General features: G+C 46.1%; 1 protein-coding gene across 7 annotated transcripts in view; it reads right to left on the reverse strand.

The window, feature by feature from the left end:
• Window positions 1-13135, reverse strand: part of mef2cb (myocyte enhancer factor 2cb) — an 80146-nt gene that overhangs the window by 38056 nt on the left and 28955 nt on the right. For all 7 annotated transcript variants that reach the window (XM_035379259.1, XM_035379258.1, XM_035379257.1 and 4 more), the window contains one exon: window positions 6123-6310. In XM_035379259.1, the coding sequence (XP_035235150.1) occupies window positions 6123-6176 (54 nt within the window). In that variant the 5' untranslated portion in view covers window positions 6177-6310. The remainder of the gene's footprint in view (window positions 1-6122; window positions 6311-13135) is intronic.

A 13135-nucleotide genomic window follows, 5' to 3' on the forward strand; every position in this document is an offset into this window, starting at 1 on the left:
GACATTAGCCTATGCTAGCCAATGCCTCATAAGACACTTCTGTCCTTCTCCTTTTGTTCCAGATCACCAAGGAGAATTGTAAGTCTGCAGAAATGCAGAAAGGCACAGTGGTGAACTTAAACAGACGTAAAAGACAAAAATGAGGTGATAGCAGCAAAAATAAAAATCGATAGTGTTCTACGGTTAAAAAAAATAAAAATAAAATAAAAAACACTTCTTTTCCCCATTACTTCTGAAAAGCTAGGCAAGGGCGGAACACGTTTAAGTGGAAAGGAAAGCTGCCGCGGCTGCCAGACGCAATGTTCCGCGGCTGTTTCTGGATCGGGGCGTGGAGCGGGAGCCGCTGATGAGCCGCTCGAAGAGGTAACGATCGCGAAGGAGGTGGGAAAGGAGGAAGAGTGATAAGAGCGGTAAGACACCCAAAGGGCCTCATTATTTTCCTGCTGTTAATTTAACTTGAACTGTTTCTTCACTCTCGTGCTGTTGATTGGAGACGCTCGCTGTCACAGTGTGGCGTGAAATGCCCCGCCCGCTCGCTCTGTCTCTCTCTCTCTTTCTTTCTCTCTCTCTCTCTCTCTCTCTCTCTTTCTCCCTCTGCCTCTCTTCTCCTCCCTCTCCCCCACGAGCCCACCGAAAGTAAAAATGCAGTTTCTCGACAAGCCCCAGCAAGAAGTTGCGTGGAGCCCACTTCTTTTTCCTGTAAACCCCCCCCCCCCCCCCCCCCCCCAAAAAAAAATGAGAAGAAAATTTGCCCTGCCCTGCCCTGCCCTGCCTCCCTCCACCCTGTCACACCAGCAGACGTGTTGCGGCACTGTATCGCAGGTCTGCTGCCAGACCCGGTTACCCGCCCTCCAAGATGGCCGTCTCGCCTTGCAGTGTGACAAGGGACTGAGCCACAGAGGCCTGAGCTGTGAAATTCTCTGCTCTCACATTAAGTGAGTATGTATGTGAGAGCGTTCGTGTGAGTATGTGTGTGCGCGTGCGAGTGTATATGTGAGTGTGTGTGTGTGCCTGTGTATGTGTGCATGAGTATGTGTGTGTGTGTGCGTGTGCGTGCCTGCATGTGTATGTGTGTATGTGTGTGTGTGTGTGTGTGCGTGCGAGTGTATATGTGAGTGTGTGTGTGTGCGTGTGCGTGCCTGCATGTGTATGTGTATGCGTGTGTATGTGTGCGTGCGAGTGTATATGTGAGTGTGTGTGTGTGTGTGTGTGCGTGCCTGCATGTGTATGTGTATGTGTGTATGTGCGTGTATGTGTGCGTGTGTGTGTGTGTGTGCGTGTGCGTGTGCGTGCCTGCATGTGTATGTGTATGTGTGTATGTGTGTGTGTGTGTGTGTGTGTGTGTGTGTGTGCGTGCGAGTGTATGTGTGAGTGTGTGTGTGTGCGTGTGCGTGCCTGCATGTGTATGTGTATGTGTGTATGTGTGTGTGTGTGTGTGTGTGCGAGCTCCCCGGCTGTGGCTAATGCGTTTATAGCACAGGGGGCCTTTCATGTGATGTCCCTGGGAAAGTGTTTGAGTGGCTCTGAGGAAGCGCTCTGGAGAGCGCACACTGATGCTGTGTGTGTGTTCTGGGCAGCCGTTCAACACCAGGGAGGCCCAGCTAGGCCCGGGATCGCCCGGCACCAGGGAGGCCAGCCACGGCCACCCCGGGGCCCGCGGAGGCGTCGCAGAGGCAGGCAGAACGACCGGATAAACGGGCCCGGCCCCGGTCTGTGGAAGCCCCATCGCATCAGGGCCAAGCCTTGTGCGGGCAGAACTGAGGGATCTCACCATCGGGGATGGGGGGGAGGGGGGACGGGGGTGGAGCCATAGTTGATAAAAGCTCCTTTCTGATACGAGGGCTTTATCGACAACCTTTCTCCCGGGGTCGCGCAGTCCCGCGCCGCCAACTGCCGGAACCTTCCCCCGCCCCTTCCCACCAACTGCTTCTTTTTTTTTTTTTTACCAAAGCGTGCGAGAGGACTCCCGCTCAAGTGCTCGGCTCCGGGGGCGCGGGCTTGTGTTTGTGTTGAGGGCTAACGCTAGCGTTGAGGGCTAACGCTAACCGACCCCCCCCCCGTTCGCTGAAAACGGAGATAAAGAAAGGACCGGTACGAGCGCGGCCAAGGAGGCAGGCGTCAATAAAGCCACGCCCCTCGTTACAGAGAACCTCGTTAAAGAAACCCCGCCTACACCGGCCCCCGGGGGGCCCAGCCGGAGGACGCCCTGAACCCCCTTCCGACGCCTCGGATTCGGGGGGGGAAACGACGAAGCCGTTTCTAAAAACATCGCGTCGAACTTCTGACGCCTTCCCAGGTGCACGACGGGGAAACGCGCGGCGCGCGGACGCGGATATGACACCATCGGAAAACAAAAAAGAGCAGAGATGTCAGATGTCTGACACATGCGAACGTTTCGGCGCCAGTCAGCCATGCGTGCGTTTCGTCTGTTTGCTGCACCACACTCGGAAGGCTCGTTTTTTTTTTGTTTTTCACAATTCCACCAAGTGTTCTATTTTTTTTTTTTTTTTTTAAACACTGAAACAGATTTGAAAAATCTACTTTCGTGCCGTTTTGGATACTTTATTGGCTTTCGGCGAATGACTGTCACTCCTGACATCTCAAAAATGACAGGGTGTGAACTTCTGAACGTGTTTTATATTTTATATTTTAATTATTCAATTATTTTATTAGGTTTAACGATGTTGATTTTAGCAGGAGAGCTTTTCCTGACTACAAAACGTAACTCGAGTACGAACGGAAGACCGAAGATAAATATTAGTGAAGCGCTACTGAGGCTGAAAGTCAGGTTCAGGATTTTAATAAACATGAAGTGACACCTTAAAAGTCAAGAGGTGATTGTTTTGGTGAGGAAAGAGGAAGTGAAATTGTTAAAAACCTGACTATTTCAAGAAAATAAAAATAGAAAACGACCTTGTACCTCTATGAGGCCAAGGTATTCTCTCCAGGTCCACATCTCACTTATAACAGCAATGTGTGCAATTAGGCTAGCAGGTAGGTTAGCGGTATTGCCCCCTTTAAAGGGCATCTAAGGTGCTTCTCTGGAGAAACAAAAAAAATTAAGCCATGTTCGTCTGTGAGTACTTGATGTGACATGACATTAAAATGACAACATTTAGCCAAATTGTTTAGGATTTTTTTATAGTGAACTTATAGAGTGAACAAACATTTTAGCATTGACTACTATGCCAATATTTGTACATGATCAACGCATGTACGTGTGTTTGTGTGTGTGTGTGTGTGTGTGTGTGTGCGAGCGTTCGTGTCCGTGCATTTATAGATCTAAAACACGTACGCAAATTCACCGACACGAAGTAAGCATATTTACAAGTTGCTAAATAATATAATACGATATATATAATAATAATATATTTCGTGAGGAACACCAGTGACAACCTTGAACCGGAGAGACGCGCCTGACAGGAGAGACAGACGGCGGGGAGAGGACGGGAACCCGCCGGCGTTTCCTTCCGACAGAGGAGCACGCACGCGCAGGCGGAGCGGCGGAGGCTAAGGCGGGACGAAGCGCTAAACGCTTTTCTCTCTCCCCGGGTCCGCGCGGGGTCGACGCTCCCCGGCGCTATGCCGCGGGCTCCCCCAGCCGCGGCGGTGAGCGAGGGGGGCTGGCGCTCCCGCATCGATTTCCATCGGGTCTCCTTCCTGTTCCGATCTTTAATCTCCCGGAGCGGGGGGTGGAGACGTCGCTGTGGTACAACCACAAATGGGTTTGATAACATTTGACAGGATCTTCTCACTGCAACCCGATAGCACTCACCCAAAAAAAAAACCAGACGAGCTCCACATTACTTTCTTCTTTCCTGTACGCATTTACTTAACTTTAACCTAGATTTACTCTGACTACGTGAAAAAAAAAAAGAATTTATAGCGCCAGGTAATTCCCATCTACCTTGATGCGATGCCTATGATTATTTCCGACATATTTCGCAAGAGATAATCACATTACTGTATGAATAATTCTCCCCGTGCACAAGAGAAAACGTATTCAGAACTGTTTTTAATTACTTTCAAATATAAATAGTATCTAGGTGGAAAAAGGTTTCTCTATTAAAGCAAGTCTGCCAAAAAAGGATAAATTGGCTCAAGGGCTTCCCTATGCTGTAGCACTTTCTGAGTACAGGCGAGCGATTCAGTCCGTATTCAGCTTATATTCTGTAAACCGATTAAAAATAAACACGTCGGTTTAGACCTGATTGACTTACAGCTTTCTGGTCTGGCGCTCCAGTAGTATGCAACCGGCTGACAACCTAACAAACAGCAGGCTGCTCATAACTTTTGTTATATTCTCTTTAAAATTTTACTGTTCTGTATTAATTTAGCACTTTGTACAGCGATATGGTCTACGGTCTCTGTCCTATGTCTGAATGTTTCTAATTCTTACCATTTTGTCAAAATTTGAGAAAATCTGCAAAGCTACTGAAGAGTAAATGGGTCACATCAAACATATTTTACTAGGTAACGATTTTGGCAGACATTATTAGTATCATCCGAAGTGAGCTACAAGGTTAACATGGTAAAATACGCTAAATGGAATATATATATATATATATATATATATATATATATATATATATATATATATATAATATACACACATGAGACCACACCTTCTTTCAGACAGTGGCCGCCAGTGATACCCATATACCCATCCTGCCTGTGCAAAGGACTAATTGTTTTACCCAACATGTCCTGTGGTGCCTGACACACCCCACCCCCCGGAACAATCTAGGAAACGATCTCTCCTCATCTCCCTGCCGGCCACAGAAGCCTTGATACGGCGCGCTCCAGACGCCCTCGCATTTACGGTAAAAGCGCTTCGGTTTCTACGGTCTGGCCACCGGTTCGGTTTCCTGGACTCCGAGCCGTTAATCCGTCCCCCTTGCAACGTGGGTTCCCCCCCCCCCTCCCCCCCTTCCCGCCTCACTTTCGTGCTCGCAGCTTTTGCGTCTCCTCGCTAGAAATGAACGGTAAGCAAAGGCTGCAAGGATTCAGGGCCTGTTTGACCTCCCCGTTCAAGACATAAGAACGGCCGAGCCGGGTTCAGGCAGTAGAAAAGAACTGCTGCAGCTACCGCGGGTCGCGGAGAGACCGAGCTCTGCGGCTTAAACGTGCTGTTCGTTAACCTGCTATTTTAAGATAGGCGTCATCTGCAGCCACCTTTTTTTTTTTTTTTTTTTTTTTGCATAGAGGGCTAGGCTAAGAAGTGTGCTGCTGCTTCATCAGTCACTCTCCTTTAAAGAAGACCTGCTAAATAAGCGGTGGCTTACTGCTTATTACAAGCCACTTTACTCCTTTTTCCATCGACGAGACTGAAGATTGGGTCCGAACGCTGTTTCCGACCGCAGCTTTCACAGAACGCTACCGGGCGGCGGCGTCCGCGCGCGGATCCACCTCGAACAACGGGACACAGGAGAACTGCGGTCTCAGCCGACGCAAGAGAGGCGATTGATTTCGCGTTTTCATGACTCTGAGTCTGGCTTGCGAGCGTGTCTCCTCCGCTGTCGCCGATTTCAAATCGTCGGATTTTTCCACCACAGGTCCAGCGTCACCTTTCGTTCTGGTTTCCCGCTCGGGGTATTTCTGACGTTCACACCTCGGCTGGGACAGACGCACTAACCGCGTATCCGAAGTCAAGTGCGTGTTTATGAAAAACAACCTTTATAAAAAAAAAAACGAGTGATACCAGCAAGTCAGACTATTGTCTGCGGTTGGCATGGTTTTTCTCCCCTCTCCAAAGGTGTAAAATGATGTCAAGCGGTTGACAAGCAAAAAAGATTCACACCTAAGAGCTGGTGCTCTCTCAGAAGCATGGGCAGCTGTATTTTTGTACAGGGCAAACGCAGCCCCTAAAATAGCGAAAAACCAGAGACCCGAAATACCCCCGTCCCCAGATACACTCCTGAGGACTGAAGGTTGTGAACACCAGTCTGTTTGGCTGTATTTTTCCACTAACCCACACCGAGGAGGTAGACCCCGGTTGTGTTTGGGAGATTGCGCCCGCAAATCCCAAACCCCCCCACCCCCCATCTGTCCCCACACACACACACACTGGGGTACCTGTAAGAGCACCCCCCCCCCCCCCGTCCCCCAGCCTGCCTGCCTACCTGTCTGTTGCGTTCGTCCATTATCCGCGTGATCTGAATCTTTTTTCTCCCCATCGTCCCCGTCTTCTCTTCGGTCCTCTCCCCAAACTTCTTTGTGCTTCCTTTCTTCTTTCCGAGTATCCTCCAATCAGTTTTCCTGTCCTTCTACACACGTGCTCCTCTCAATTCACAGATTCCAGCATCCACTCCTAATAGCATGAGAAAGACAGTGAGAGAGAGAGAGAGAGAGAGAGAGAGAGAGAGAAAGGTGGTGAGAGAGAGAAAAATAAGTCAGCTCTAAATTCTGAGAATAAATAAATAAATAAATAAATAAATCCGAGCAGCCACAAGAGACAGCAAACAAAGAGAAAAAATGTCAACTTTTTGTGTGAAAGTGCAGTGGAATTTTTTTTCTTCTTCTTGTCAATAGCATGCAAATCTGTTGTTGTATCTTATTGTAGACTATAAGGAGAGACAGGACTGTCATGAGCTCCCCTAGTTTACAGTGAATTTGACAGTGTTTGGAGGCACTAGCAACTTAAACACTCTAATCACCTCCTTACTCTTACATTCCCCGAAGTCTGAACGATGAGAAAATGCCCCTGGACCATTAGAAGAGAGTAAAAACTCAACGACACTCCTGTCTTCAAATCTACACTTCATTTAGTATTTCCCTGTTGAACACACAAAGAATATATAGTGGATTCACTAGTAAGAACCCATCCTGAAGATGAACTAAATGGGAGGAATTAAGAGACAAAACTTGCATGTGGTATTCTCCCTGTCATTTTTTACTACCACAACATATCACAGCATAGTCAAACAAGTTTAGATATTTTGGAGCAGTTCGGTTCGGGTCTAGATCGGGCAGTGATTGAGGACTGGATCCCAACTAAACTGAAGTGGCTGCTTCACGTCTTCTCAGTAGCTTCTGACTGAATCACCAGCGCGCGTGAAAGACCGGTGCGAATCGTAGTTTCGCCGCACTTCTTCTTGAACCTGCGCATTTTAAGTAGGGCAGCCGATGCGTCTCGGAGAAAACAAGAGCTGTTGTTAGGTTTGTGTGACAGCAGAGGTGATAACGTCCCCCCGTTATGCAAATGAGCACTCCGTTATTTAAGATCTGTTTCATGCTCGAGAGCTGTCGATGCCTTCGCCTGAAGATGCGTCGCCCTTTCTTCTTTAAGAAAAACAACACGTGCCAGAAACATTGATGTGCAGATGATACTGCACCGCGCAACAAGAAACGTTTGCTCTTTTACTTTCTCATCATCAGCTATCCACTCGCACGGAGTGACGTACACGTGCGAGCAAAGCACAGAATCATTGTGGCGAACCAGGCTGCCTTCAGAAACGTATGCATTTTCCCCGCCACGGTATAAACTATTTACACTGTGAGGCCATGGGAACTTTTGCGTGGTCTGAGTGGATGACGTGCATGTTTCTTTAAAAAAACTAATTTATTCATGAATTTCATATTTTTCGACGACATAACTGAAAAAAACAAAGACTGTAAGAGGGATGTTTTTTCACCCAATGGGTGTTGACCACGCTGTTGAAATGAGTGCGTACCCTAGGGAGCGCATAAGACAGCACAGAGATAAGTCAAAATGCAAATGAAGATGTCATAGCAGCGCGGCAAACGAGAGGGGGTTGGTTTTGTTTTTAATAATACTGCTAGTTATCACAAAACATCTAAAGCAAATCAAAAAACCTGTATTAAATTAACAGTTTTGGGATTCGACTGCTGTATATTCAAATGAACATATGTGTACGAGTAGTAATTTTATCATAGGGTGATATGTTATAGCATGCAATTAATTCACTGTAAAAAACGCACAGCCTCCTGGACCCAACTGCGCTTTTTTTAAGGAATCTGATAGTCTAATATAATATTCCAAATACATATTTATGCTACGCTTTGTTTGCAAAGCAACTGGCATAAACATGAAGTTATTCCATTATATTTTGGGCTAATGTAGAGCGGATTAAGCACCCGATTTACAGTATAATTTCTAATGAGAACTGGCAGTCCCCTGGACTGAAGCCACTACTACCACGCAAAGACTCCGATTAATGCAGCCTACGTCAACTGACAAAATCATATTAACCGCCACGACTGGGTTTGGGCCTCGATGTATTAGCAATAATATATTCAGTGAGAGGCGTGTGGGCTACCTCCGGTGGAGAGATAGCGGTGTGCAGCTACCGCTAGGGCCAACATCCCCCAGCCACCCCCCCCCCCCACCCCCAAATCAAAGTCACTTCAGCCTTACGGCTGCTCCCTATGTCAACAAACTCCTACAAAACCTTACATAATAGTAATCCGATGTCCTGAACGTTTAATCCCGGATTTGGCTCCTGCCCCGTAATACCGAGGTGAAGTGCTACTTAACCGGACGCCTATGATCTTTCCCCCACAGAGACACGAGATTCCCTTCCAAACTCCTTCCAGCCCTCCAAGCACAGCTCTGTGGACGTGGGTCCGGTTTGAAGGCAGGAGGCTCACCAGAGCACTGATGATTTAAATTATATTTACGAGCATGATGCCACATTTAAGGCGACAAAAGAACTTATATATTTGCATAACAGAGAAAATAGAGTCCGAAAAATGTTGAAAGGTTGCTTGTTTGTTTTTTTTTTATTTTCCATTTTTATTCCCTCACACAAGTGTTATCAACACTTACCCCATACGAGAGCAAGTGGGAAAGCTGAAATCTCAGCACATGCCAGAGTCTAACAAGCTTTCTCAAAAGCATTAAGCCAATTCACTAATCCACAGCCAAATTACACAGGGGAAAGAGAGAAGGGGGGATAGAGAGAGAGAGAGAGAGAGAGAGAGAGAGAGAAAGAGAGAGAGGAGGAGGGAAAACATAGAATAAGGGAAGAAGAGACATGTTCTTTCTCTCTAAAGTGAGCCTGATGTCACTTCCCTATCAAGGCACACTCCAGCAGTGAACTGGAGGTTTTCTCGAGAACACTATGAGGTGGTGGTGGGAGGGGGGGTGGGGTGGGTCTTGTACACACTTCCTTCATGAACTAGGTGGAAGGGGGAGCAGGCAGAGAGAGGAGTTTTAACTGGAGTCAGGCAGACTCTAGGGCTCTCTTGGTGAGCTGTGTGTGTGTATGTGTGTGCGTGTGTGTGTGTGCATGTGTTGGGGTGTGCCTATGGTGGTGTGTGTGTGTGTGGAGGGGGGCGGGGGGGGCACCACGTCACTCCCATCTGTTAATCAGTCCCTTTATATTTCCCGCAGACCGGTGGAAAAAAAGAGTGGTGAATGTGAACACACTCGGTCTTCCCGGGCAGCCCAGGTCTGTGCTCGGAAACACAGCGGCTCATTAGAACGCGAACACAATGAGAGCTTGATTTGGTGTCATCATCTTCCACCAGACTCATTTCTCTCTGTTTGTTCAATGAGAAATTCATTAAGAAATGATTGAAATTTATATTAAATTCATTGGGAGGAAATGTGTGTGTGTGCGCATATGTGTGAGTGTGTGTGTGTGAGAGGGAGTGTGTGTGAATATATACACACACAAACTTTCCCCCAATGAATTTAATATATTTTTTCAATCTTCAAGTGTTTATTAAAGTTCCTTCCCTTTTAGGGTTGTAATATAACACTGAAATGCTTTGAGCTGTACTACGAAACAACCCCCCCCCCCCCCCCCCCACACACACACACCAAACTTTGGGTCCCCGTTTCAATTCTTCTTTTTTAAAACTGAGCTCACATCAGGACGAACAGAGATAGAGACTAAGGTCTATTTTCATTTTCAACATATCAACAAACCAGAACATAATATGGGATTAAATGAGAGAAACTAGTTCCCCATCCCAATACAGTTGTGACCCAAGTCCTGTGTTCTTGGATATTAGGATCCTATTTCCTGTGGGTCTTTTTCTCTCTCACTGTAAAACGCTGCATAGAGCAACCTTAATGCATCAGAATATGATTTATTACCGTAGGATGTGTAATTTTTTATTTTTTTATTTTTTGTTGCGAGTCCCTTACTGGCCGATTACTGCAGTCCTTATTCTCTCAACACATCTGCAACACATTTAGTAATAATGTATGATTCAGAAAAGCAGTACCCTCTATCCTCATAGGATATGTGGTTATAAGGATTTGAAATAACATATTACAGAGCCGTAAGTAAACCTTTTAGGGGGTGCATGATACATTACATAAACCCACACGCTTTTAAAATAAACTCCCATTTCCTTGAAGGAAAAAAAAAAACATCTTTGATATAGTTTCTGATCAATCTAAGCACGGCACAATGTTGATGCTAACCATAGCTTCGTATCTGCATCTGGCTAGAACGATTTAAAATAATAGTTGATTTAAAAAATTTTAAATTCATATTCCCTTATTTGATTGTGGATATAGTTTTTAGAATATCCTTTGAAGCTCACAGCTAGCTGCCTATCTCTGGCAATGTAGGGGTGTGAAGAAAAGGGCCACAACAAAGTGAACAGTAGGTGACTCACTTCGTGTCTCATCTCATTACAGTCAGAGTCTTAAGTGTGCCATGCATTAATCCAGCCTGCTTGTACGAGCGCTCGATGGTGGCAAACAGCTATCGCCGAGATGTTCCTGCATTCGGTACACCCGTCCATAACACGGGAGAAGCAATGTAAACCTGAATTATCTTTGCTCTGCGCTGGAATGTGAGCTTTTCAAACAGTTCCCTCGCAAACACTGAGACTGTTTTCAGTGAAGCAACTCCAGCAGAACAAAAGGGGAGCGGTCGTTTGATAGAGTTTGACTTGATGCAGACGCTTCAGGACGTTATACAAGCCAGCAAATCAAAACACATTTCAGCTTCCTTTTTTTGTTCCTGCTAAGAAATTCCAACGCCGTTCCTGTCTGTGTATGCGTGCACATTTTTGAGTGAGTTGATGTGGATGTGTTTGCGCATAAGTGCGTTCATTCTCGGTATGCGTGTATGCCCGTGTACGCCTGTGTGCAAATATGTGTGCGTTTTTTTGTGTTTCTTTTTTTCAGTCCAGAATTGTACACAGAAGTAAATACAGACAGACACACAAAAAAAGATGTTTTCAGGGCTTCATTTTCCAAATCAAGAAGCATGAACACACAGGAAAATGAAGCTTCTCTGGCAGACTGTAGTCAATTCTCTTTCAGCTGAATAAGATCTCACAGTAATCACCAATTAATGAGACCCTACTTGGGGACTGCACCCCAAAGCATTTGGGGGCGGAATACTGTGGAATGGCCACATGGAGCCCCACAGCAACCCCCCATCCACCCCCCCCCCCTCCCCAAAGCTCTCAGAGCCACACAGAATGGCAGGAAACATGCGCCAAGCTTTCACGGAAGGATGTGACATCACAGACCACAGACAATAAAAGGTGCTAAGGTGCATCCTTCCCAAAACTGAGGGCAAAATGAGAACCAAAACTCCGGCACTTCCTCCTCCCGGCAAAGAAATCTGTCCCACTCCGCCGTTTCAGCTGACCATCGTCAAAACCGCCATTTTTCTGGGGCTCGCCCAATCGGTGACAGAAGACCTCAAGAAAAAACCATTTGGTGAAGTGTGGCTCATATGCCCTCTGTTCCATCACCCCCAGCAACTAGAGTTCCTGCCGACACCACATTCTCATTTTACTCTTAAACCACATTTCTGTCTAATTTCAGAAGCCATCAAACTTGTAGTTAGTAAAAAAAACAAACAAATTCCACATTTATTGTCATAGCCATATTGCGTCGTTGACACACTGAATCTGGGCCAATGTTTCTACTGTTGTTTGTTCACTGGATACACACAAAAACCTCATCCGACAGGAATGTACACAAGAGTCGGGAATCTGGAAACACCGCTGGAGGCATTTAGCGACAAAAAAACGAAAAAAGAAAAGCTAAAACGATAATTGCACAAAGGCCGGTTTTGATTTTCCCGTGACGTTACAGCCCAAACGCACCACCGTCACGAAAATGTTAGGATGGGCAGATAGTGCTGGGGTCTACTGCAGAGCACAAGACATGCTTTATCGGAGTGCGTGTTTTCCGCAGTGAAAACAATTCCCCCAGTAAAACTAAAGGCTTTACGCTCGAGAGTGTGAAATTACGGAAGAAGTGCATTTCTGCTGGGCTACATTCTGTGAATAGCTCTTTTGAGGTGCTATGCTAGATTAAAGCACTGAGGAGGAGGAGGGGGGGGGTGTGGGGGGGGGGACGTAGGGTTTTTATTTATGCATTACAAGGCTCTCTTTCAGACGCTAAACTGCCATGCTATCCCCCCCTCCGCTCCTCTGATAAACTGCAAACTGGTTGAAGGGCTCGGAACAAGAGCTCTGCCTCGCTTATTTTTCACAGTTTTTTTTTTTTTTTTTCAGCAGCGATTAAAAGAAGTCAGACGTCTTAGTCATACACACCCCTCTCCTACACTTCCCCACACACAACACTCGGTCCGCAAAAATCACTTTGCTTTGATCTGTTCCTTTCATAAAAAATAATATAATTTGCACTTTTCAATTTTGATCATATTTGAAAACGGTATGCCATCATAAATAGCTCATATAAACAGCTGAATTACAACCTATAAAATATTATCCTTAGAAAACGTACTGTTCTAGAACATATTATTCCCGCAATGAATCGTATTTCCATAATTAAATATAAGATGATATATTGCGATGATTTTAATGATAACTGCAATATTCCACAATATTACATTTAAAATCACCAGCACTGAGATATATTGGCCCCACGTGTGTTATATATTCAGAGAGGAAAAAGTCATGCTAGCCACTCTGTCAAATCGTCCTCCTTTCAACGCACTCTGTGCATCGATGCACTTTATCTGTACATTATCTTGCTGTGCAGAACTCTGCTGCTTTACAGCTGCCGCCCTGGCAGTGTAGAGGAGCACTGGCAACCCTGCGACTGTATCAATCAGAGCCGAAATGGGGACAGGTGAAATCTGTCTTTCCATTTAGCCATGGCAGACCCTCCCAAGGACAAAAGGAGACGAAACCTTATGTCAACCCTTTTTGAAAAGAGGGAAGT

Source organism: Anguilla anguilla, chromosome 10, assembly GCF_013347855.1.
Source record: "Anguilla anguilla isolate fAngAng1 chromosome 10, fAngAng1.pri, whole genome shotgun sequence".
In the NCBI taxonomy this organism is placed as follows: domain Eukaryota; kingdom Metazoa; phylum Chordata; class Actinopteri; order Anguilliformes; family Anguillidae; genus Anguilla; species Anguilla anguilla.